Source organism: Mirounga leonina, unplaced genomic scaffold (genome assembly GCF_011800145.1).
Source record: "Mirounga leonina isolate KUSES-001 unplaced genomic scaffold, KU_Mleo_1.0 Mir_224, whole genome shotgun sequence".
Taxonomy (NCBI): Eukaryota; Metazoa; Chordata; class Mammalia; order Carnivora; family Phocidae; genus Mirounga; species Mirounga leonina.
The window spans coordinates 3,395,637-3,422,617 of NW_023270615.1; the positions used below are offsets into that span (position 1 = coordinate 3,395,637).

The 26,981-nt window shown below is 43.2% G+C and overlaps 1 protein-coding gene across 3 annotated transcripts; it reads right to left on the minus strand.

Moving 5' to 3' along the window:
* Positions 1-1,173: 1,173 nt before the first annotated feature.
* Positions 1,174-26,981, minus strand: GCNT1 (glucosaminyl (N-acetyl) transferase 1). 3 transcript variants are annotated; one of them, XM_035029022.1, is made up of 5 exons: positions 26,899-26,981; positions 25,964-26,081; positions 8,026-8,305; positions 4,526-4,672; positions 1,174-3,156 (listed from the first exon to the last, which is right to left on the minus strand). In XM_035029022.1, the coding sequence occupies exon 5, from the start codon at positions 3,039-3,041 to the stop codon at positions 1,755-1,757; it is 1,287 nt and encodes a 428-aa protein (XP_034884913.1). In that variant the 5' UTR covers positions 3,042-3,156; positions 4,526-4,672; positions 8,026-8,305; positions 25,964-26,081; positions 26,899-26,981; the 3' UTR covers positions 1,174-1,754. The 3 variants fall into 3 exon arrangements, with proteins under 3 accessions (XP_034884913.1, XP_034884915.1, XP_034884914.1); XM_035029024.1 differs by lacking the exon at positions 8,026-8,305; XM_035029023.1 differs by lacking the exons at positions 25,964-26,081; positions 26,899-26,981 and having other exon boundaries at positions 8,026-8,401.

Consider the following 26,981-nt stretch of genomic DNA (forward strand, 5'->3'; position numbering starts at 1 on the left):
TTGACATGCATTAAAAGAACAAACTGATTTAGAAGGCGAGAGACAGCACTATCATCTTATGCCCTCATGGACATCATCTTTGAGTTTTCAGAGTATGTTTTCCTGGTCCAACATTGGCTGCCTTATCTAATTATGCAAAACAGCAATCTACTGACTTGCACGTTTACACATGATGACAAAGCTTTTAAAAATGTGAAAATTTCATTCAGGAGGGTCGGTAGAACAAAGCTCTCTCCATAAAATGAAAATGTTCTCTAACTTTAAGGAATAAAGAATATTTTCTCAGTTGAATGCCTGAAAACTGCTTGTATTATGAATTTCTTCTGTATCACTTAAATTTGCTATGCTTTATAATGAAGTACATAGTTTTGATCATTTAGAGCCTCAGCTAAATGATAAGGTGTCCCATTTCCTGTTACATCTCTGGCTGAACACTATCAGCTTAGCAAAAGAATGTTTTCTTTCTAATCTTCATTTACTTTGAGATATGAGATAGCACAATGGCAACCTGGAATCATCTGTCTTTTGGTGGAAAAGTAGAGCAGACAGACGCCATAGGCATGTGAAAAAACAGCTTATGCGTTCTAAGGAAGAAGGAAACCTACAATCCAAGGGCTAAGGAATAACTAAGGGGCAGGTAACCTGAAGAAGCAAGGACAGCAGAAGCCAGCCAGTCCTTTGAAGTGGAGACACAGGTGACATTAAGATGCAAGTCCCTGGGAAGCTGGACCTAAGCGGATCCCAAGAGCAATAGCCTTACTATCTGGCTATAGTTAAGATGAATGACTGCTAGAACATTCATCATAGGCCTCAGAAACTGCCCAAATATGGCTGCCTCTTCTCCTACTCCCCATACCTACTACACCCTTTCTGTCTTAGATCCCCACTCCCCATACACACTACTCCCTTTCTGTCTTGGATCACGTGAAGGGAACTGAGACACTATGAAAACAAGTTTTTCTGTAGCTTGATAGCAGGGTCTGAGGAGACAGGGGCAGGGGTGAGTCGAGACAAGTATTTGGAAAATTGAGTTTCTCTGTAGAGACTATAATAATAAACAAAGATCTCTTAACTTTTTAAATAACTTAAGGTATCTTTTCTAATAAGCTAAGATGATTCATAGAATCAACAAAGCTAGACATTGCCACTTCTTCTTTTGTTTTTAAAAACATATAGACATTGTTAGAAGCAAAAATTAGAAATATTCACGTTCAGTCAAGCCCATTTTTTCAAGTTCCCTGAGATGACACATACCGACATGCTACCAACACAATGTTACAGCAGAAAGTAAATTATTTACAAGCACCATTTAAAGTCAAATTTCTATTTCACCACATAAAACCTGCAAGATAAATTATATCCTTACAACTGGTTGTTGCTATAAATTTATTCAAATCAAGAAAATTGTCATAAGTAAAGCTCTCAAAGTAATTTTGGCACAGATGAAATCTTGGTCATTTTGTTAAGTCCCTGAGTTCTTTTAACAGGCTGGTTTTTGCATTCAGCTGCATCCCCAGCTACGTGGGCCACAGTGCCTCCCAACCTACCCTGACCCCAAGCTAACTCTAGGTCAACATTTAATGCTATAACCTTTCTAATCCATGGTGCTGGGCAGAAATCACACAGCTTCAAGGAGGTCCCTAACCCAAAGAGCACCCCCTATAGTTTCTCTGTTTATTACCAGGCAGAAGAATCAGGTAGGGTGCATCTCATGCACACGTCTTCTCATTTCTAAAGTTGACTAAAATGAACCATCAATGTTTTAATGTCTCCAGGGCTTTATGTCTCAGATGCTCATCCAAACACTGGATGGCAAAGAGGTCAATGTCTGTGTCAAACTTGTTGGCAAACAAGTGGTGCTTGCGTAGCATCCAGTTCAAGTCCCCTGCTCCGAACACGCACACAGAACGCACATGGACCCCACTGCAGGGTGGGTAGGGGGCACCCTTGGAAACATCCCCTTCGAAATACTGCCATTTGACAAACCTTGCAATTGCATGCATGTCAGACATGTCATACTTCTGGCTTAAGGACAGTGAGCCTGGGACATCAGGGATCCTCTGAATAGTGGCCCAGAGATACTCATCCGGGCTGTATGTATCTTTAGCCCACTCCATAAACTTTTGGATTTTTTCATTCTCTAGCACATACCCCACGTACATCCTACTGACCACAAAATAGGCACTGCCTGAAAACAGAGGCGTTTCGAGAGGAGGGTGCATTTTGTCAGTCCCCGTGTTTGTCAGCTTCCCATTAACAACTGTATAATGCTTTTTCCACCTTTCTTTTTTATTGGATGGCATTCTCTCAGTTTCTAGGTTGTTTTCACCCATTAGCGACTTGAGCTTCCGGACAATTTCCAGGTTGGTTTTAATGGGAAAATCCATACCGCAAAGATTTATCAAGTACTTCCAGTCTGCACTCATCCTGTAGAGGTCTTGCATGCAGTTGAGGTCGGCCTGAACCCGACTCCACGAGGCATACACCACACTCTCCAGCTGACTGGCCACAAAGACATTACTGAAGCAGGACGCAATGCCAATCACCGCGGCCAAAAAGGAATCCTCTGACTTTCTGTCCACGTGAATGCAGTAGAAATTCTGAGGCATATAGATGGCTCTCAGGAGCCTGTCAAGCATTTCAATTTTGTGATGAACCACTATAGAATATGCTATGGGAAACTCTTCCTCTTCTTTACTAAGGGGTTGCATGATATATTTCCGCCTCTTGATGAAAGAATTACAATCTCTGGTCATGTTTATATAGTCATTGGTTGTCCACCGAGGGCGCTGCCTAAATTTCACCGTGAGAATTTCAAGCTGTACCTTTTGGATTTCATCTACATCCCCCCGTAAAACTTTGGTACAATTAATATTACTACTAGGATTCTCTCCAACCAGCTCCAAATGTCCAACACTTATAAATTCGGGCTTTTGATGAATTCTTAAAACAGAGAAGGTGACTAGGGAAAAAACAAGAAGGAGGAAGAAGTATTTAGTGGGATAAGAGAAAAGTCTCCTCCGCAGCAACTTTCTCAGCATTTCAAACAACAATCAGGGATTTTCCTTAATTAAGGGCAGTCTTCCAGGCTTCAAGCAGTCATGGTTTCTCTACCGTCGTGGCCCTGAGAGTTGTCAGTTCACATGGAGAACAGCACTAAAAGAAAAATAGAAGGAATGTATATAAATACAGTCTTTTTACGACATCTCAGGTTTAAAAACCATCCTCTTTGTTATGAGGTCAGATGTTCAAAACAGAACAAAATTGGTCAATCAGCAGAAAAGGGTAGTGTTAGAGGAAACCCACAGTCTGTAATATTAATACCAGATTCTTAAAAAAGAATAAAAGGGGGGACTCCTGGCTGGCTCAGTCGGTGGAGCATATGACCCCTGATCTTCAGGTTGTGAGTTTGAGCCCTACGTTGAGTATGGAGATTGTTTAAAAATAATATCTAAAAAAGCAAAGAAAAAAAATACAAGGATGTGCTAAAATATCCTACATTATACCTCTTAGGAAGTTACCTCTCAGGAAAATTGAGGTACAAATCACAGTTGAAGACCTAGGCTACAATTAACTCTCCACAGTTGGTGAGATAAGTTTTTCCTCCTGTGCCAGTTCTAAGGAGCACCCTTTGCCTTGAAATCATTACTAATCTGGGTTCCTCCTGATGCATCCATTAATGTCCATCAGTTGGCATCAGCAGCCCCAAATATTTGAAGCAAGCAGCTTCATTCTGCACTTCACCAACTTAGGACTGGAGGTGCTCTTAAGGAGAAATTCAAAAATAGCTGTGACTTCTAAGAATCTCTGAAGGAAAAGCAAGTCAAGTGAATTTTCAAACTAAACCAGGAAGACCCAGCTGAAACCAGGCCAGATTTGGGTCTGTTTTGAATCTCTCTTAGTTCAGTTCCATACCAGGTACCCCAGGAAGAGAAGACATACACAGTCCAAAATAGAGACATAGCCTTGCATTTCCTACACTGCTTTTACAGGTTATAATAATTAATGCTTGTGAGAAACAACAGTTGTATACAAATTATAATGTATGACACACCTGTTGTCTATATTCAAATGAGGAACCTGACCCATTTTTATTATGTTTACAAATATTACAAAATATATTTTGTTGTCAAAAATCAATTTTATAACTTGGCAATTGGTTCTATAACTAATAAGTGCTACTGTTCTTTTTTTTTTTTTTTAAGACTTTATTTTAATCTCTATATCCAACTTGGGGCTCAAACTTACAACCCTAAGATCAAGAGTCCTATGCTCTACTGAGTTAGCCAGGCACCCCTAAGTGTTACTGTTCTAACAAATAAAGCCAAATACCATTGATCATCTCCATATCAGATTTATAGAGATTTGAAACTGGTTTTTAATACCAGGAAGGATTAGCACTAGAACTTTTAAATATTTAGTTAGGAAATAAATTGTGAATATTAATAATGCAAATACAAATAAATAATTGGACATTATTAGTATAGAATAATGTTATGAAAAGTACTTAGATTTTTTTTTTTACCATTTAGACTTAAAGAAAGTCTGGCTCATTTAGTTCTTGGATTCCAGGTAACATACTGTGTTTGGAAAGTGCCTTTCATGCAGTCAAGTTTCTTATATGTACCAGGCATTCAGCAACAGTGCTGTCCCATGAGGCTTTTAAAAAAATCTGTGAAATGAAAAGGGAAATGTGTGAAGGGATGTAATGCCCATTAAGTATACACACACTCAGAAAGCATGCTGGTGAACTAATCCTAGGTATTCACTTTTTTTTCCTCAAAATTATGGCTGGTTCATTTCTTGCTTTTAAAATTTCCTTCTCTCCAATCTTAACTTGTTTTTCTAATGCTGGTTGTGTATTGTTAAAGGTTTGAAAATATTTACAATTTGGGTCAAGCTTTTCCAAAGAAAACTCTAGCAACATGTCCCAGAGTGGGTGCCAAGGAACCATGTAATGGTCCAGTACTACTGGAAAATCGAATATATTCTATCCCCACTGTGAAGATTCCTGGTGCTCACTGGCCCATTAAAACAATCTTGCAGTTGAGTTAGCTGCTTATCTCATCTTCTTCCAACTATCTTGTCCACCACCCAACTCCAAACCTGTATTAGCAAGAAACGTGGGGAGATTCTGCAAAAATAGTTCAGCATGGCAACCATTTAAACATCAGATCATCATAAACAAAATGATGCCACTAGGCAGCTCCTACTCCTTACTGGTTCAGACATTTGAAGAAATCTCTGTCCAATCATTAAGTGATCTGATCTCCAAACTAACTGAACAGGGACTTAAGTGGCCTCACACTGCGAAGAAAATAAACTTTTGAAAATTAACCTGGAAAAATCACTAAACAAAGAGCAACACCACCAAACCCCCGGCAGGGTAGGAGCAAAGGTCTGACTTCCAGTTGACATATTATAAAATCTCCCTTTTCTTTCTTTTTTTTTAGAGAGAGCACGTGCGAGAGAGGGGGGGTGGGGGTGTAGGGGAAGGGCAAAGAGAGAGGGAGAGAGAGATTCTCAAGCAAGCTCCACGCTCGGCATGGAACCCAGTGCAGGGCTCGATCTCATGGCCCTGAGCTGAAATCAAGAGCCAGATGCCTAACTGACTGAACCACCCATATGCACCTAAAATGTCCCTTTGACAACAAAAAATTATAGAATATGTCAAGTAACACAAAAGTCTGGCCCGTATAAGGAAAAAAGCCGTCAATAAAAACTGTCCCTGAGGAAGCCCAGGCATTGGACTTAACCAAGACTTTAAGTCAGCTATTATAAATATTTTCAAAGAACTGAAGAACTGAAAGTATAAGAATCATATTTAACCACATTGAGAATTTCAATAAAGAGACAGAAAATGATAAAGAAAAAAACCCAACAGAAATCTGGAATTGAAAGTACAATAAAGTGAACTGAAAAATTATCTAGAGGGGCTCAACAGTAGGTTTAAACTGACAGAAGAAAGAATCAGTAGAATTGAGGACAGGTCAAGTGAGAGTATCCAGTTTAAGGAACAAAAAGAAAAAGAAAACGAAAACTAAGAAAAATGAACAGAGCCCCAGAGACATGTGAGATACCATTAAGTATTATCAACAGATGTATAATAGAATTTACAGAAGGAAAGGAAGCGGGGAGAGGGCTGTATACATGAGCATGGGAGGTAGAAAAAAATATCTGAATAATGCTGCAAATCTCCCCACGTTTGATTTTAAAGAATTAATCTACACATCCAAGAGGAGCGATGAGCTCCAAGTACGCAAAATGGTAGAATCGCTTTGGCGGTGTGGCAGTTTCTTACAAAGCTAAACAGAGGCTATCCTCTCAACACGGCAATCACACTCCTAGGTTTGTTTAATGGTCTAAGATATGGCCTATCGTGGAGAATGTTCTATGTGTTCTTGAGAAGAATGTGTATTTTGTTGATGTTGGGTGGAGTGTTCTACAGATGTCCACTAGCCTAGCTGGTTTATAGTGGAGTTCAAGTCTTCTGATTCCTTTTTGCCATTCCTTATGAAATGTCTTTGTCTCTAATAATTTTTGCCTTAAAGTCTATTTTGTTAGCTCTTAGTATAGTTACTCTAGCTCTTTTTGGGTATTTGTTTGCATGGCATATCTATTTGCATTCTTTTACTGCAATCTAACTGTGTCTCTAAATCTAAACCATTTCTCTTGTAGATATCCTATAGTTGGATCACTTTTTAAAAATCGATTCTGCCAATCCTTGCCTTGTGATTGGAAGTCTTAGTCCATTTACACATAATCTGCCATTTTGCTATGTGACCCAAACACACCGCCAAGCCTTCCCTGCCCAGAATGTACCACAGGACTGGGCAACTGTCTTAGCAAGTATCCTAGAGAAAGTCCCTCCCTTGAACACTGATGCCTTTCTTGAAAGAGAAGACTTTCATGTGGACCCCACCATGAATATTTTTAAGTAGAAAAACCCAACTTAAGGAGAAACGGAAGAAGAAAATAATTCTACCATGTGAAGAAAACAGGGAAAGCCAAGACTTAAAGGACATTCTTAATACGTGGCTTTTTGAAATTAAAACTAAGAAGCACAAGAATACTAAGTTCTATAAAAACTGAAAGTAAACTCTGATCTTTTCTAATTCTGGTACTAAGGAGGAGTCAAGGAAGGGGACAAGAAGAAAAGCATGGAACACACATAAGGTAACAATACAGTCTCTAGAAGTGTTCCAACATAAAATGAGCAATTCCAACTGGTCAGGACTAAGGTGCAGCTGAGTACTCACTGGAGTGGGAGGACAGACAAAATGTCCTCAGGTAGAGTGAGAGAAGAAGCAGCAAGTAATATTTGAAAAGCAGACAGACGAAAGGTAACTGATTAAGCAGACCCAAGAATCCCAGACTGACAGCAGGGAAAGAAAAAACCAGCTCTATTTTTGCTACAGGATCTTCAAAAGGTTCAGGGAAATGGTAGCACAGATTCCAGAGGAGGGATGAGAGTGTCTGAAACAAAAACAAAACGTTATTGACCGGCAGCTTTTTTAAAAGCAGTTGGGTCTCTACCCTGAAAATTGGCCATGACCCAAGATTTAGTCTCTGAAGGCTGGGGCACACCAGGCACAATGGAAAGCAGGGTTTCCAACCAGGAAACAGTGGAACCGAGTGAACCCAGAGACAATAGGTATTGAGGTCTCCTTCCCTATTTGCAGCTATGAGCTCCCAGAACTTCGACAGCCAAGCCAATGCAGGAGTTTATTTACTAGAGAATCAACCAGGCCAACACTTAAATACATTGCTTAAATTAGAAATTTCCCCAAATGTTCAAAGAAACAGATTGTGTACAGGGAGAAGAAAACTAATTATAATAACCTCAGAGAGAGAAGAAAAAATATTGCATTCAACCAATCAGTAAGATTATAGGGCCCAAAAAATAGGCAAGACAATACTCCCATCCCATATGCTCTTTTGCAATGTGACCTTGCCATTCACGAATAAAAAAATAGTCAAAATTTCTTTCCCCTTGAATTTGGACAACCTTATGACTACACTGACCAGTAGAGATCGGCAGAAGTGACGCGATGTGGCCACCAAGACTGGGTCATGGAAAACTAAGCAGCTTCCAACTGGTTGTCTTAGAAAATTTGCTCTCCAGAGGCTTCCTTTCGGAACCAGCTTCCATGATGTAATAAGCCACGCAGAGAGTCCAAGATACCCAAGTCAACAGTCCCAGATGAATCCAGCCTTCATTCATCCCAGCCCAGGTGCCAGACATGTAATTGAAGAAGTCACCAGATGACTCCAGCCGATAGTCACTCAAGTCTTCTCTGAATTCCTGACCCACAGAATGTGGGAGCAAAAAATAAAATGGAAATGTTCATGTTACTACATTTGGGGAGGTCTGCCTCACAGCAGGGACTCCAACTAATCTGAAACAGAACATTTAGCAAATAAAAAAAGCTATTAAAAATTAACGACATGATAGGAAAAACTACAAAACTCAATGGCAGTGTTGGAAAAGAAAGCTGAGGAAAACTCTCAGGGAGTTAGTTAGGCAAACAGGCAAACCAACTGATGGGGAAATTGGAGGGGGGAAAAATGTATCACAAAGAAGGAATAGTTTCCAGGTCGACACTCCTTGGAATATCAATACAATGGGTGAAAACAGATCCACAGCAAGACACATTCCTGAATCATGAAATATTGGAATACTGGTTAAGAGAGTATCCCATAGATCTCCAGAGGGGTAAAAATAAGCCCCACAGACAGGATTCAGAAGCACAGGGTCTTCACATTTCACAGAAACCATCCACAGAAGGCAGATAATGAAGATAATGGCAACAGCAGCATTAACAATGCTAAAGGAAACTGAATTCCAGAGAATTCTTTGAACCACATGAATTGCTAAGTCAATTAAGGGTAAAATAAAAACATTTTACATCTTAAGACAGGTAAAGTCTCAAAATATTTACCTTTGTGCACTTTACCTCAGGAAGCTACTAGAGGATGAACTCCATCAAAACTAAAGTATGGGGGCAGAATTTACTTAAAAAAAACAACAACAAAAAACAACTGAAGTATAAGCTAAGAAAGGGGAAAACATAACAATCAGAAAAGGTACATCCCAGGATGATGGTAAAGGAACATCCCAGACTATATCACAGGCCAACAGGTAACCGTAGCAGGCTGGGGCGGATGAGAAGCCCCAGGAGAGGGTGGCTCTGTCGGGTCAGTGGGTGAAGTGACTGACTCTTGATTTCAGTTCAGGTCACGATCTCAGGGCTGTGAGGTCAAGCCCCGAGTCAGGCTCCGTGCTTAGCAAGGAGTCTGCAGGAGATTCTTTCCCTCGCCCTCTGCCCCTCCCCCGTCTTGCATGCGTGAGCCTGGGGGCATGCGCTCTCGCCCTCTCTCTCTAAAATAAATAAATAAACAAGCAAATAAATAAATAAAATATTTAAAAAAAAAAAAAGGCCCCAGGAGAGATGTCTTCAAGATGAAACTGATGGGATAAATGATGGGAATAAGCATACTGAAAACTGATTTAAAAAACTGGCAGTTTGGGTGGTGAATTTATAACTACATTGAAAACAAAGCAGATGAGGGCGGGCTGGGGTGACAGTCATTGCCTCCAAAGAAATCAGAGACATGCAATGATGAAAAAAGCCATCACTGTGCTCTGTGGCTTAGCTCTGAAGAGCACTGGTCTTAAAAGCACGATTTTCCCAACAAGATTCACCGACACCTTATTAGGAGGACAGAGCAATGGGAGAGATGGTTGTTGAAAGAAATGGGTTGTGTGCTTTGCCCAGCATCACGTAACTGCCCATGGGAGAGGCTCTAAAGTACGTTACTGCTCCAAGTTAAGGCCTCTGCCTAATTTAATCCACCACCTCTCGTCTTCAACCGCTCACCATGGTAAGGATGGGACAGAAGTAGGGGACTGTTTTCACAAGGATAAATACATGAGGCGATCTGTTTAAGGAAGTCTAAAACCCTAGATTATCGAATCTAGATTGCAGTTTGGAATATGTCAGGACACAGAGGACCTTGCGATATAATAACTAAGACCTAGATAGAACTAGCACGAGCCTCAGTATTTTAAATAAACCGATGCCAAAAGATGACATTCATCCCAATCACACACTAGTTTCAGTGAATTTAGAGAAGTATCACTACAAAGAGAAGAAAATGAAAGAAGATTAAAGAAACGAGCTACCTGTGGCTCAGGCTGTATTTTCCTAAATTCCTTTTTTTTTTTTTTTAAAGATTTTATTTATTTATTTGAGAGAGAGAGTCAGAGAGAGAGAGAGAGCACAAGAGGGAGGAGCTGGAGAGGGAGAAGCAGACTCCCCGCCGAGCAGGCAGCCCGACGCGGGACTCGATCCAGGGACTCCAGGATCATGACCTGAGCCGAAGGCAGTCGCTTAACCAACTGAGCCAACCAGGTGCCCTAAATTCCTTTTTTAATAATAATTTTTAAGAAGGCAAAGCAGGAAGAGGGAGGGAGAAGGGATTAAGACATATTTTATTATAAATTAATAGGACATAAAATATTTAGACCTCAAACTAGGATTTACCCTATTTACATAAATTTGCATATAACATACATACCCCTAAGAACAATCAGGATTTTCCTGTTCAGCCTCTAATTACTCTCAAGACTCCCAGACAAGGGGCAAGATAAAAAGGGCCCTGCGCTGGTTAGCTTCGTTAACCTTGGGGAAGGTTAGAGCGGACAGGTGAATCAACTGTAAAAATGAAAGGGTGGACTTCAAAGGGGTAAACTCTTTTCTCCTCAACCATTTCCACCGCAGTCATTCTGGCTTAAGTCCAAACAAAACTATTATACATGGGACTAATTCTCTCTCCCTAGTGCCTATTGTTTCATTTTTAATGGTGGAAATATTTTTTTCTTTAAAAAAAATAAATAAATACAGGGGCACCTGGGTGGCTCAGTCGTTAAGTGTCTGCCTTCGGCTCAGGTCAATGGGATCGAGCCCCGCATTGGGCTCTCTGCTCAGCGGGGAGCCTGCTTCTCCCTCTCCCTTTGCGGCTCCTCCTGCTTGTGCTCTCTCTCTCTGTCAAATAAATAAATATAAGCTTAAAAAAAAAAATACATGCGCACGCACACACAGGCAAGCGTAACTGAACAGCCAGACGGCTAAGTCAGGGCTCCTCTGTGACTCAAGTTCACAGACTCCCAAGGACTATTATTCCGTGACCCAGAGGCTGCTGTGCCCGGAGCAGAATACCCACCACTGCGATTGATGCTAAAGCTGCCCAAGCATCTCAGGGGATCGGGACCCCAAAGCACCCTGAAGCAGCCGAGGGAGGGAAAAGGAAGTGGATGAGATCTCAAGGCGACTTCCTACTGTTTACCACCTGTGTGTCTCCATGGCCTCCCCTCATCTGGGGCAACCTGGTCGGTCGCCCGCCTGCTATCTGTGACTCACTGCAGCAAGGTGCCAAGATTTTCTGAGGTGTCACCTAACGCAGCTCCTGAGAGCCCCCCCAACAGTGTCTGCTCCTCTAGACTGGCCAGGAAAAGCGCTTGGAGTCCCCAAAACTTAGGACCGTGATTAAAAACACCGAGCTCCACAGTTTAGGTCACTGTATCCCAGAATTCATTCCAGAGTTCCCTTGGGCTCCAGCCACGGAAACAGGGGCGACAGGGAAAACCTTCTAGGACCGGCACTGGACCCTAGTTTCCCGTGCCCTCTTTGGAAAGGGGGCTTTCCACATGAAATAAGATATTACAACTAAAGCCAGATGGTGTGACCAAGGGAGTAGAGGGCTGAAAACACGTGCTCAGTACAAGGCAGACATGGAAATGAGGAAATGTAGGAATATAGCTGGTCACTCAAACAGGATTCCAGAATTATGTGCCCTTCAGACCAAAAATTGTGTTTTCCACAGCAAAAAAATGTCCCACTGATCCCACCCGTTAGTACCTATGCTTTCTTGATATCTTGAATCCTCTTCAAATTTATAATTCAGGGCTAGAAATGCATATGGGGGTGCCTGGGTGGCTCAGTCAGTTAAGCGGCTGATTCTTGGTTCCGGCTCAGGTCATGATCTCAGGGTCCTGCAATAAAGCCCCGAGTCGGGCTCTGTGCTCAGCATGGAGACTGCTGGGGGTTACCTCCCTCTCCCTCCCTTCACTCACACTCTCTTACTCTCTCTCTAAAATAAATAAAATCTTTTAAAAAAAAGAATACATATGGATTTACAAGTTTTATACACTCCCTTGAAAGCCAAAAGAATGCCCATAATTGCACAAAAGTACCAGAATTAAGGCATTATATTAGTAGTCAGGAAAAGCAAATGATAGGGTATACATACAGAGGAATATTACTCAGCCTTGAAAAGGAATGACATTCTGCCGCAAGCTACAACACAGATGAGCCCTAAAGACGTGCTACATGAAGTCAGTCAGTCACAAAAACACAAATATCGCATGATTCCACTTAAATGCGGTACCTAGAGTCATCAAATTCGTAAGAGATGGAAAGTACACCAGAGGTTATTAGGGGCTGGGGGCAGTATGTGTGCAGGGGGAGAAGTTACAGTTTATTGGGTACAGAGTTTGTTTGGGATGATGAGAAGTTCTGGAAATGGATAGTGGAGATGGATGTACTTAGTGCCACTGAGTTTTACATAGTTTTAACCTCAAGAGTTTTTTTAAAACCTCTTTATTATGATTTTTTAAAAAGATGCACCTGGCTTACAACTAGACTAGACCTTCAGAGTGGGTGACTACCGGTAGAAAATGTTACTTAGAAGAGGCTTTTGAAATTAAGAGAAGACAGACATTAAAGGGTATTTATTACAAGAGCATTGGGAGGAGTGAACCAGGTTGTCTGAACATGCAAAAAGGGGCCTTTTTTGAGCTTAGTGTCATGAAATTTTGGACATGAAGAACAAAGATCATCTGTCTGCCTCCCTCTCAAAGACTAGTTTCTTACTGCCTATGTAGGTTTCGTGTTATCTCCCGTTTTGTTAATGCACGAGCAATGGAAACCTTGAAGTGGGAAAAACCTGTCCTCTAGGGCAATAGAGTTCATTTGTAGAGGCAGACCTTTGTAGACTTGAATGAAATATATCTACTTCGCGCATACACACACACACACACAGTTTTTTTGTTTTTTATTTTATAGATTTTATTTATTTGACAGAGAGAGAGAGAGCACAAGGAGGGGGAGAGCAGCAGAGGGAGAGGGAGAAGCAGGCTCTCTGCTGAGCAGGGAGCCCGATGCGGGCCTCGATCCCAGGACCCCGGGATCATGACCCGAGCTGAAGGCAGTTGCTTAACTGACTGAGCCACCCAGGTGTCCCTGTCTTTGTTTGTTTGGTTGTTTTGTTTTTAAGAAATCTTCAACCTCATTACCACTGCAGGCCAAAAGTGAGTATAAAAGATCTATTGTTCACTTCAAAATTCCAGACTTGAAGAGTAATAAACTTTTTCCTTTCATTTTTTTAAAAACCTATTACTAGGTGGTTTAGAATGCTAAATAGTGCACCACAGTTTTATGGAAACAAAATTTTAGATTTGAAAGGTACTTTCAAGTTTCTTTTGTCTGCTCTTAATTTTGAAGATGAGAATACTAGGGCTCAGAAGCCACGTGTCCAGAACAATTCTTTAGCAGAGACAGTTTAACAGCGGCCCTGGTTTCTGTCCCACCTGCTCATCACACAGCCCATAGGTCCTGGGTTTTCTGAACAACCCCAGTTTTAAATATTCCAGGCTTTAAATGCTTCCTATGTCCCAGAAATTCCAATCCAAAATACCGGATTCCTTTTTGTTTTTAAAGGAAGTCCTAAAATTCCAGGTCATAGCATGTGTCTGGATTTTTGGCTGGTTAAATATAATGGTCAGAGTACATCTTCTCTTTTATTATGCAAAAAATGATAAAGCTAACCATGAGCAAGAATGAGAGGGTGCCTGGGTGGCTCAGTTGGTTAAGCGACTGCCTCCGGCTCAGGTCATGATCCTGGAGTCCCGGGATCGAGTCCCACATCGGGCTCCCTGCTCGGCGGGGAGTCTGCTTCTCCCTCTGACCCTTCTCTCTCTCATGTGTTCTCTCTCAATCTCTCTGTCTCAAATAAATAAATAAAATCTTTAAAAAAAAAAATGAGAAATGCTTTTTAACATATTAAAATCCGCCTCAACCTCTTGCAACGTGGTCCCTTTCCCGAACCACCCTCCGTGAGCTCAAACCTCACCGTCTAGTGGGAACCACAGCAGCAGTGAAGTCAAACAGAAGAAACGATAAATCCTATGTCATGTTCTAATGTAGGATTTCAGCAAGCTTCCTCACCTCTCCGAGCTTTGGTTTCCTCATCTGAAAAGTGGAGCTCCCCGTTGGGATGGGGGTGACTCAAAAACCTGTCAAGCACCTGGCAGAGAGACTGGTATGCAGCAGTTGCTGGATAAACAGAACAGGTGTCCTCACCACCATCTGCCATTTCAGCACTGAATTCCACATAATCCTGTCTAAGCTGTTCCAAAGCACGTCCTCGGTGAGTTCCTGGTAATCTGACCTAGTCTCGGGCTCCTTGCCCACTCCCTCCCCTCACGCTGTTCCCTGGGCCGACCACGGGCGTATTCAACTTGAAAAATGGAAGAAAGAGAGAAACAAAGAGTCCGAGTTGTCCAAAATCCCTCCCTTCCCTCAAAGAAAGGCACAGCGGTACTGTGGTTGCTTTGGTTAAATGTGCCTTCAAGCTCAGAGTGTTTTCCAGCTAAGGAAACTAGAGTACAGTATTTAAATGCTCCCGATTACAGTGTGTTGGGGAGCATACCGTGAATTCTGAGCCCCCTGTGTCAGGTCGGACAGAACGAGTAGCTATCAAGAAACCCCAAACCACCGGCCTCGTACTAGATGGTGCTCCTCCTGTCTTCAGGACTGACCTTACCTTCCTGCGCTTGGGGCTCCTCACCTGTGCACAAGGGCAGTTGGGTTTGGGTCAGGGGTCCCCAACTCCCAACTCATACAGCACTCTGCTACTCCTCAGCGGGCGGATGAAGGACAGGGACGGGGAGGCTGAGCCCTGGTCAGGTTGATTGTCTGGAGTGGAGGACGACGGGGAGGACCCGCTGCAACAAGACAACATACTAATCAGGCTGTACTTGCCTAAGTCTGAGGACTGACTTTCTTACATAACCACTTCTGAAAATTGATAGGCACTTATGCACCATGTGTTCGCTACTATGGTGGGTTTTTTTTTTAATTTCCTTAAAAGCACCTATTAAAATTGATGGTGCTTTCACAATGGAAGTTCTTGTGGGATTAAGGAGATTGTTCAGGTGAAGGGTTAGCAAGAACTTCGCAACAAGCATTTTACATACATTGCTTCCAATTCTCGCAACCCTGGAAGTAGTTACTTTCTCTCTCACTTCACAGTCAAGGAAACTGGGGCTTTAGGCTGCTTTGAATTGGGTCATCTGCTCCTGTTTACCAGCAGGGAAGAGGTGGGAGGGGGTTCGGCCCAGGGTTGACTCCCCAGAGGGTAGAGGGAACAGAGCAGTCTCACTTTCTGGCCAAGAATACCGGGTCCAGTTATTATTAATAGCTTTGAATCATACCTTGCCTTACCTCCTAAACCTTCCAAGGGGCCCCAGAACCTTCCAAATATTCCTGTGGGTGTCAATATGACAAACTCTCCTCCTGAGGGCTTCAGTCCTAAGATACAGGGAACCATTTGTGATCTGAGACCTAACCATTCCCTTGAAGCGGATGCATAAACTTGAGTGGCAAACTTGATCCAACATTTTCATTGTATCTAGATTACATTTAGGTATATACGTTGAATTTCAAAGTACTGCCAAAGCCAAGAATGAAGGAATTCCCTACGTGATGACACACAAAAAAGGTTTTTGAGGTGAAACTGCATCCACAGGAGCTGCACTCCAGCTTGTAGAGAATAAACCCATTAAAAAACAAGGCTCCAGGGTGCCTGGGTGGCTCAGTCGGTTGAGCGACTGCCTTCGGCTCAGGTCATGATCCCAGGGCCCTGGGATCGAGCCCTGCATCGGGCTTCCTGCTCGGCGGGAAGCCTGCTTCTCCCTCTCCTATTCCCCCTGCTTGTGTTCCCTCTCTCGCTATCTCTCTCTCTGTCAAATAAATAAATAAAATCTTAGGGCGCCTGGGTGGCTCAGTTGGTTAAGCGACTGCCTTCGGCTCAGGTCATGATCCCAGGGTCCTGGGATCGAGTCCCACATCGGGCTCCCTGCTCGGCGGGAAGCCTGCTTCTCCCTCTCCCACTCCCCCTGCTTGTGTTCCCTCTCTCGCTATCTCTCTGTCAAATAAATAAATAAAATCTTAGGGTGCCTGGGTGGCTCAGTTGGCTAAGCGACTGCCTTCGGCTCAGGTCATGATCCCAGGGTCCTGGGATCGAGTCCCACATCGGGCTCCCTGCTCCGCGGGAAGCCTGCTTCTCCCACTCCCACTCCCCCTGCTTGTGTTCCCTCTCTCACTGTGTCTCTCTCTGTCAAATAAATAAATAAAATCTTTAAAAAAAAACAAGGCTCCAAACATACTATCAATGTGCACTAGAAAAATTTGAGCATAGACATACCCAAAACTATTCAGTGATCATCTTTTTGTTTGGGGGTGGGGTATTGATTCAAGCACTTTTGAAATGTTTTTAATTTCACTTCAGGAATTTCTAAAATTGCAAAGTGAGATAAAATGGCCCCAGTTCTCCAGCATAAGCTCCAATTAAGCATGCTGGCAAAGCATTATTGTAAAGATAATTTCCAAACAAACAAAAAGCCACTTACAGTTCTAGTCCACTTACACATCATTTTCAAGTTCCCTTCTAATGCCTGTCCAGGGACGTTCCTGACTTAACGTTTGTGCAAAGATGTAATAGCAGCTGGGATTCAATTTTCTGTTCTGTTTTTTTCTATTAATGGACATCACAGAGTCTTTATTGTTTTTTACCAATGTTAGTATGTGTCTTGTGGCTGGATATGAAGGATATTTCCAAATTATATTGTTGTAAACATGAACTATGAACCCTTTTGAAGATACACATAATTTGTTTTCTCTTGGCTTTATAAAGGATTTCCAGGAGTAGGATTCTTGAATCAAAACTTATAAATTTCAGGGCACCTGGGTGGCTCAGGCATTAAGCATCTGCCTTTGGCTCAGGTCATGATCCTAGGGTCCTGGGATCAAGCCCCGCATCGGGCTCCCTGCTCAGCAGGAAGCCTGCTTCTCCCTCTCTCACTCCCCCTGCTTGTGTTTCCTCTTTTGCTGTGTCTCTGTCAAATAAATAAAATCTTAGAAAAAAAAACACATAAATGTCTATGGTTCTCGACTGCCTTCCAAATGGACCACATTCACTTATACTGCCAGTAGTAATATCTGAGCACCATTTTTTCTACATTTACTATATGGTTATCTTAATTATGTACTACATGTTCATCCACTGTATAATTAATTTGTCATCACAACTGTATAATGGTACATCAATGAGGTTTCATTTTGTATTTCTTTGATTACCAGTGGCTCAATATTTTCTCTTGAGTATATTTACATGCAAGAAGGAGAGCTTAGTAGCAATGATTTTAGCTCTGGAACTAGACTGCTCAGCTCAAAAACTGGGCATCATCATCCACCAACTCAAGACTTCGGTACACCCTTAACTTCAAGCTTCAGCTTCTTTGCTGGTAAAAATAATAGTAAATAATAATAACAGGGCGCCTGGGTGGCTCAGATGGTTAAGCGTCTGCCTTCGGCTCAGGTCATGATCCCAGCGTCCTGGGATCGAGTCCCGCATCGGGTTCCCTGCTCCTTGGGAGCCTGCTTCTCCCTCTGCCTCTCTCTCTCTCTCTCTCTCTGTCTCTCATGAATAAATAAATAAAATCTTTAAAAAAAATAAATAAATAAAAATAAAAAATAGTAAATAATAATAACAATAATAATTTTAGGCAGTTTGATTGAATTAGGGTCATGTGTGCCTTAGAGTTTTTATAAAGAATAAGTGAGCCAACCTGTCATATGCTTACACTGTATCTGACACATGGGCCCTTCATTAAGGTTAGCCATTTATTCACGATGATTTATATTTTCTCTTGTCTGGACATGTTCAAATCTTTAGTTCATACCTAGAGGGAACTTTTCTTAGACTTCCACAATCAGAAACTGTATTTCAAGTTTACTAACAAATTCGCTCAATTTAATTCCACACCTAGTAGCTATCATACAGAACAGAATCCTAGGGTCTGGGTTTTGGGGTGGGGGGGGCAAGTACAATCATAAATAAAGCATCTTCCTGATCTCAAGGAATCCACACATGCTTATTTGCTGAGCCTTCTGGGGGAAATTATAGGCTTGGTCAATATAGATAAAAACTATTTGGGGAACAGTGCATCCACTGTAGTGCTGAAAGGAACAGGTGAGAGCATCTAGCCAGACTGGCCAGAAACCATAGCTGAGGGTCCCCGTGGGGGCGGGGGAGGTTTACAGGGACTTCTTCCTGGGATGGCCACACTCCAGAGGCAGCTACGACACCACGTGCTTCGGGAATTCTCATTGTTAGCTAGGTGTTTTGTTAATTAGCAGTAGCGTTAGAAATGAATCTTCCTGAGTGAACTGAATGACTTCGATTAGCATAACATAGGGAAAGAGTAAACGAAGATGAGATCACTGTGCTCCAGATGGAACAGAAACATCCTACAGGCCTCTCAGGCACAAATACCTGAAGGACAAACACGCTGGCCAAGTCGAAAAGCCTAGGATGGTGCCTTAGGCACATTCCTGGGTCCAGCCACTGATTCCAGAAAATTCGTCATTACTTGATTCCAACCCATGATCAGCTGAATCTTACAGCCACCCCAAGTGAACTTTTTGTGGGGGATGCAGCCAGAGCCCCACGATAGAGCAGAGGTGACTCAAGACTTGCTTTTTAACCCTCACCTTTACCTGCAGAGGAGAATGTAGCCCTCTCCAATCTCCTTCCCCAAAAGATCCAAAATGGCTTGGGGCGGATCTCTGTCGACAGCACAGAGGTGGCTAGTGAAGGAAAGAATGAGAACCACAAGGCCTATGTAGAAATGACTTAAAAGCATTTACCTGTCCTGGAGCGGAGCACTGGGCACAACACCCCCAGGAGTTTCTTTTTTCTTTCTTTTTAAAGCATTTTAAAGTGGATTATTTAAAGGAAGTTTAAGGTGCACATTTCAAGAGAAACAAGACACACATACATTCTGTATTTGTTACTTTTCAGAGTAGAAGCTCTAGTAGCAATTTTATTTTCCAGGAATGAACTATAGGAGCACATCATGGGGAAGAGGCAGTTTTACAGTTTACAAGGAAATCTAGTTCTCAAATTGCTGTACAGGGAGGGGGACACTTTGACTCAGTTTTTAATGATAAGCTTGTAAATTTTTTAGTACAAACACCAAGAGTAAAAGCTTTGAGTAAGTCCCACCTAGACATGTATATTTCTTTAAAAATTCCATGTAATAACTTTTGCACATTATAAAACAAAAAGATGGGGAAAAGAGGAAATAACGCCTATTAGTGTAATCACTTATGGTACAAATACAAATGGTTATTAAATTTGTAACGAAAGCAATAGATTGAATACGCTTTATTTTTAAAAAAAGAGACTTCATTCATTTGAGAAAGAGGAAGAGAAAACATGAGCAGGGGGAGGAGCAGAGGAAGAGGGAGAAGCAGAGAGCAGGGAGCCAGACTCCGGGGTTCGATCCCCTGGGATCATGACCTGAGCCCTAGACACTCAACCGAGCCACGCAGGTGCCCCTAAATACGCTTTATTTTTGAAAACTCTTGGTTAATTATCTTGTCCTAGAGCCCTGTTAAGGGCTGCTTCCAAGTTTCCTGTATCCTAACATTTTGTTTTAATGGCTGTCTGGGGTGACAGGGATCCACTGGAGAAACAGTAGAACACTCTGGGCTCTGCTACCTAAATCTTGATACCTCGTTTTCAGTCCATTCACCAATTACACAAAGTCTTTTTTTGGTGAGATTCAGCTGGTAGTTCTCAATCAATTGTCCTTGCAAACTAGTCAGTAGGTGTCACATTTTTATGAATCTAACAGATGGATTCAAAACCCACTGATATCCTCACATAAAAGATTTTGTCAGACAACTATTTTTCCAAGTTCTTAGAGGTTTTCGGTTTTTTAAGTTTTGATCAGTCACAAATCTACCATATTTCTTGGCAACGTTTACATTACAGTGAAAACATTTCCAAATAGCTCTTTCCAAAATGCGTCTCTGTAGCATGAATTCTTCTAAAAAGCAGTCACCCCCTCTCACTGTGAAAAACATCACAATTACCTTGGATTGTTCTTGGTGTAAACATTTTCCCCAGCACCTCCGTGGGGTCATCAACCCAGAAGCTCTCCAAATAGTGTTGATCAAGTTTTTACAACCCAATCTCTAGGCATGCCCTTCCCCCCTTCCCAGAGGACAGTAGGTGGGGCTGAAAGCTCCAACCCTCTAATTACTGGTTCTTTCAGGTGACCTCCCCATCCTGAGGCTACCTAGGGCACCCCCCACACCTCAGCACCTCATTAGCATAAACAGGAGTGGAAAAGAGATCCTTCTATGAATAACAAAAGACATTCCTATCATCACAATCCCTCAGGCAATTCCAAGGGCTTCAGAGCTCAGTGTCAGGAACCAGAGACAAAGACCAAACATATATTTATTACTCTATCAGGGCTGAGCATAAGGGTCATCATCATTCATAATCTACCAGTGTTTGGCACTAGAAAATGCTTGAAGAATACTGGTTGACGAAGTAGCTGACTTCTGACAAGTAGCTGACACACCAAACTCGGCAGATGGTTTTGCCTCCACCTTCAGAGAGCTCAACTTTGAGTCATCTAATCCATCCTCTCCCTCCCTCTTTCCATCGAAGACCAATCCCCTTACCTGTGTAATGGAATCCAACCTCTTTCACCTTCCCTCAAAGCAGGCTCAGTCATGGATTTCTCACTCCCACGTTTCACTTCTCCCTCTACCAGAAACTCACCAGCGGCATTAGAATTTGTTCAAGTCTCTCCAACCTCAAGTGGAAAAGGAGAGAAAGAGCGAAAGAAAGAGAAAGAGAGTGAGAGAGTAAGAGAAAAGAGAAAGAAAAGGAAACCACAGATCCCACGTTTCCTCCCTATCCTGCATGTCTATCTGGTTTCTCAGTTGCCTGAACCAGCTGCTCTTCCTCTTCCAAACACAGTGGTCTTTTTCTCCAGGCCAGCCCCCTTCTCTTCTCACCCCACACCCCTCCTCAGATGATCTTTTGGTTATGTGATGATTATTTACATGCAACAGCTCCCAACATGGACTTCCTTCCACCTCACCACTTTCAAGAGTTCCAGATGCCAATTCCTTGGTCTTCACTTGGGTGTCTCCCAAGCAAAACCTATCCCAATGGATCACCTTCCCTCCCCGACCCCAGGGTTCGCTAACACCATAAATGGCCTCACCACCCCATCCCACTCAGTTATTTATGCCAGAAACTTGCACAACATCCTCCATATTGCCCTGTCCATCAACCACATCCAAATAATCACCACTTTCATGTTGACTTTAGCTACAGACTCACCCTCTCTCTTTCCCTCCTCCCCCCAACCCCTCTGCCTCTGGCTTCTACTCAGCATCACTGCACCATGCCCTGATGATAGCAAAAACCTTTGCACTCTGCCCATACCGCATCCTGCCCCTCTGCAGAGTATGTGTGCAAAGCGACAGGCTGAGGGCCTGAGGCCTTTGGTCTGGCCCAGCTGGGACAAAGTAGTGCATCTTACCTAGTCTGTACAAAGACTTCACACATACCAGCCCACCCTAACCCTGCAAACCATTCTCCACACAGCAGTGATGATGATCTTTTCAAAAACCCAAACTTAGTCACTCATCTCATCTACCATTTAAGGTCCTTCAAAAGGTTCCCATTACCTTTCCGTCTAAGTCCAAAGTCCTGAAAATGACCTGAGAGGCCTCATCCCAAAGCTATATTCCTGGCCTTGGTCTCAACCCTTCTAACATGGAACTCAGGCCCCTAATTCACCTGACTACTTTCTATTCATTTTTCAGGCCTTATTTTAAATACCACTTTCTAGGGAGACCTACCCTGAGTAATCCCCTCCCCTCAGATTAAATGCTCTCTGGATCTTGGGCTCTTCTGGAGTCCCACTGACGACTGGGACAGCCTATGGGACTATGTACTCGTTTATCTCCACCCCCTCCTCTAGGCCCTAGGCTAGAAGGCTCAGCGAGGCAGGGACCCTCCATCCTTCACAGGCGTAGGGTCAGAGCTGACAATGTCTTGTCATGCACGGGTGCTCAGCTCAGTAAGTGGTGGTTCAATGAATGCCTGAAAAAACAGGTCGCTCAGGTACCCAGGCCCCTCATACATAATGTGGCTAACTCTTCAGCAAAAGAAAAAGTATTCATGGGAGTAACTTCTTTTTTATTCATGGGAGTAAATTTATTTTTATTTTTATTATTAAGTTTATTTATTTTTATTTTTTTAGTACTCTCCACACCCAACGTGGGCTTCTACTCATGATCCCGGGGTCAAGAGTCACATGCTCTTCTGACTGAGCTAGCCAGGTGCCCCTTCTTAGTAAATTTAGTGTACTAATTACCAAATACATGTGGACTCCTGATTGGAAATATTAGTACATCCGTGAATCGGAAACTCTCAGTGCTTTGGGGCACCAGTAATCTCGCCTCTGGATTTTCATTAGTGACTGTAATCCTCTTCTGAGCTATGGGCAAAGAGCCAGGGTCAGCTTCATGGGTATGCGACCTATATGCCTGCACGGGGCCCTGTGGTGCACTTAATACTCAATCTGTCTGCCGCCATCTTGATATTCTTTTTTTTTCTTTTGAGTTGTATTTAAGTAATCTCTACACCTAATGTGGAACTCGAACTCACAACCCTGAGATCAAGAGTCATGTGCTCTTCCAACTGAGCCAGCCAGGCACCTGGCCATCTTGGTGTTCTTAAATCATTTTTAAACATGGGGCCCCACAAATTATATAGCCAATCCTGAGTCTTACAAATTAGTTTGATTTCTGGAAGGGATCCAAGGGGTAGCCAGTCTCTATCTAAGGATGCATCTTTCAATAACTAGGGCTGTGTTTTCAACCTCCTGAACTTAAGGTCTAAAAAGAGGGTTGGTTATATATTCAGGACATTTTCTTCTTCTGATATGCATTATATTTTATATTATGTAGGGCTCTCTTCCACAAAATTAGAATTTCTCAGACTAAAGAAATATATGGTTATCTTAGCTATTGCTGTTAGGTAAAAGCTTTTTATGTTTCCTAAAACTAAATTCTACTCTGAACATGATCTACATTGAGTCTCATTGTTAAAATTTTTGCTTAGAATTTTTGCTGTGGTTCTATTAGGGATTGTGTCAATTTTCACAAATCAGTAAGCATGGTTCATATTTTATCATCTTAAATTAAAAGACATCAAGTAAACTAAAAGGAGAAAAATGGGGGCCCCTGGGTGGCACAGTCAGTTAAGCATCTGACTCTTGATTTCGGCTCAGGTCATGATTTCAGGTTTGGGGGACCAGCCCTGAGTTGGGCTTCTTGCTCAGTGGGAAGTCTGCTGAATATTTTCTCCCTCTTCCTCTGCCCCTCTCCCAGCTTGCTCTTTCTCTCAAATAAAAATAAATAAATCTTTAAAAACATAAAATAAAAGGAGAAAAATGAAAACCACTCTAGAATTCCTTTTTATCTTCCACTATTTTAAACTTTAGAAATTCAACAACCACATCGAACACCTGAAATTTCCTTGGAGATAAAATCCTGGCAGGACACATGAGGCTGTGCACGAAGAACACTATTTAGTTACCTTTATTATAAAAGTATTTTAAAATGTAGATGTTTGTTTATACATTACAGATAGCTTCTCTAGTCACTAGAATTTTAAAAGTTTTTTTTTTTTTTTAAGATTTTATTTATTTGACAGAGAGAGAGCGCGCGAGAGAGGGAACACAAGCAGGGGGAGTGGGAGAAGGAGAAGCAGGCTTTCCGCTGAGCAGGGAGCCCGATGCGGGGCTCGATCCGAGGACCCTGGGATCATGACCTGAGCCGAAGGCAGATGCTTAACGACTGAGCCACCCAAGCGCCCCAGGAAGTTTAAAAGTTAATTGTATTTACAGTTTAGTTCATAAACGTCCAGAGCAGTTTAAGTGTGGGCTCATTCTTTTCCCCAACCAGGTGACTCTGTCCTCCAGGGAATGTGTGGCAACATCTGGAGACATCTGGGTTGTTGTAACTGTAGGGAGGGGACGACTGGCATTTACTGGGTAGGACCAGGATGCTGCTACACATCCCACAAAATGCAGGACAATTTCCACAACAAAAGCTTAACTGGCCCAAAATGTCAACATCCATAGCATCTGCCACAGATGAGCGACAAAGAAACAAGACAACCTTAAGCGTTGCATCCGGTGCCAAAGCCATGTGGTTAAGAATACAAATAGTCCCCATGAGAAACACATCTGATTTATATGAGCAGTCATTTGGGGAACTCCTCTTTTAAGTCAGGGAGTTAGGTATTCCACATCCTGATCTAGAACCACGAATATATTTTCATTAGAATGACCATTAGCTGCAGTGACACAATTCCTTGGTTGGCCCATAAAAGACTACTTTCCTCTATGCAGCGGAAGTACTGCATCCTTCATAGAACACAGGAATTGAGAATCAGAAGAAATCATTTTCAACAGCATTAATCTCGGCTTCCCACCACCTCACTTCATGACAAGTATATTATATCTACATCATAGGTCAGAATTTTTCATTCCCCTCGAGAATGCAATCACCAGGTATAGGAGTTTCTAAGACAGATCTGAAAATGAATGATGCGTGAACCAAATAGGATTGGTTCCTGTGTTTTAAAAAAGAAAAAAAAGAGTCAATATTTAAATCAGGTTTTACTTTGTAAAAGAAATGAAAAATTTTCAGCTATTTTGGGGGAGGGGAGAAAGATCTAGACACCCTGGGTCAGAATCCCTGCACGGTTATGGGGAGGGAATGGCCGATACCCACACAGATCATTTTAGCAGGTCCTCCGTAGGTCACCTGTGCCCAACCAGGCCCCCCTTAAATGCCCCATCCATTACCTGTTCAGTCCCTGTAACATAGTTGATTTTGTAGATTGTTGGTAATTCTCGAGGACATTTTTCTTAATGTTAAGCAACTAAGTTACAAATGGAAAAACCAACTTGTGGTTGGAAGTAGTCTTATAATCAGTAACGGATGAATTATAATTAGTGAAGGATGAAATCCACTAGAGATTTGGGGCCCAGGCTAAGGAGGTCCTCCCCAGGGCCAGTGAAGGAAGGGCAGATGAGCTGGGGGCAACCTTCAAACCCGCCCCATGAAATAGAAAAAAAAAAAAAAAAATCAACTTCTTCCATCTACCAATAAAACTTTGTAAAAGTAAATTTACAGTATATTACATTGTTTTTAAAAATTGCGAAGTCAGCCATTTCTAAGAACTCAGTTTCCCAAAACCGCATCTGGAAGGGCTGCGAAAAATCCATTAAGCAATAGCAGACATCCACCGAGCTCAGTGTTTTTTTTTCTTTTTGCCAGAAGTGAAATCTGTTACCCTATCTTCTGGCAGCCTGTCTGGAACTGCCTGGGCTCCTAGCAGGTAATTTACACTGGTCTTTAAAAACCATTCACCCCTCCTCCTCCCCTCTATAAAACAAATCTGCCTTTCAGAACAGCTCTGAAAGGGGGACAGAATGCCCAGAGCAGGGGACAAATCCCCGACCAAATGCCTCACCTACCACTAGCCAAATTCAGGCCACAGAAACTTGTCGCCTGTTCTCATCTCAAGGAACCAGTGCCTTCTGCGAACCTCGTATATTCTTCCCCGTTGGCCTCTTGTCTTACTAGCTGGAAAATGAAGCCTCTCTTCCCTCTAGAAAGGAATCAAGCAAAGGATGCCAGGGTTGCCGGGTGACTACAAAACTTACCTCCACCTGGGCAGCCCATAAGGTCCAGCCCGGATCTGCAGGCGACCTCATCCACCGTGAGAAAGAAGTGTGTGGCCGGCGAGGGTGCCTGGGGCTCGCTCGGCATCGAGAGAAAGCGCTGCAAGGAGACAAAGCTGTGAGCCTGGGCGGCTTTCACTTCAAAAAGCTAATAACCAAAAACTGGAAGAATTGGAGTCAGAAACTGGGTGCTAACAGAAAAGAAAACAAAAACAAAAAAAGTAACCTAGGAGGGAGTACAATCACCTGTTTTCCTAACAGACCCAGCAGCGCGAGTTTCCGACACCCGCGGGGGAAGGACAGAGAGGGAGCAGGAGGAGGGGGGGAAAAGGGGGGGGGGGGGGCTTCGAAGCCCCCTTCCAGTCGCTTGCCCCAAGGCGAGTCATTTCTCATCCTGGGGTCGGCTTCTTCATCAGTACAATGTGGGTAATAACGCCTCTTCGCGGGGCTACCGGGAGGAGTAAATGAAGTTAGAGCTGCTGGCACCCAAGGGACGGCAGTGAGTAACTGTTCGCTCTTCTGCCTACCCACGCCCGCAGCCAACTCCTCTGATTTCTCAGTTCCTACTCGCTACCCGGACCAGGGGGAAAGAAGCCAGAAAAAGTGGCGTTCAGGTGACACTGGGCACCGGAGTCCCGGCCCCGGGCTCCACGGATCGGACCAGGAGTAAGGCCCAGGGAAGGCATCCAGAGCGCACACGCGCTCCCGGCTCACTCCCACCGCGCGTCCGCTCCCTCCGGCCCCGGCTCCGCTTCCTCAACCGCAGCGGAGCCCACCCCGCCCGGGGGCAGCGGAGCCCTGGCTGAGAGCCGGCTCCCTCCCTCGCATCCTTCCCATCCCTCCGCCCGCCACCGGGCGCCGTAGCAGGCGATCCGGGTTGCTGCGACCGGGTGCGACGGAGTGGAGGAGTCGGTTACCTGCAGCAAACCTCTGGCCGCCGGGGCGCAAAAGGGCGCGCTACCGCGCGGCACCCCAAACCGCCGCGCACTGGCTGCGCGGG

What these genes read in the sequence shown, in the direction of transcription:
- GCNT1 (XM_035029024.1), bottom strand. Translation starts at nt 3,041, where the DNA reads ATGCTGAGAAAGTTGCTGCGGAGGAGACTTTTCTCTTATCCCACTAAA.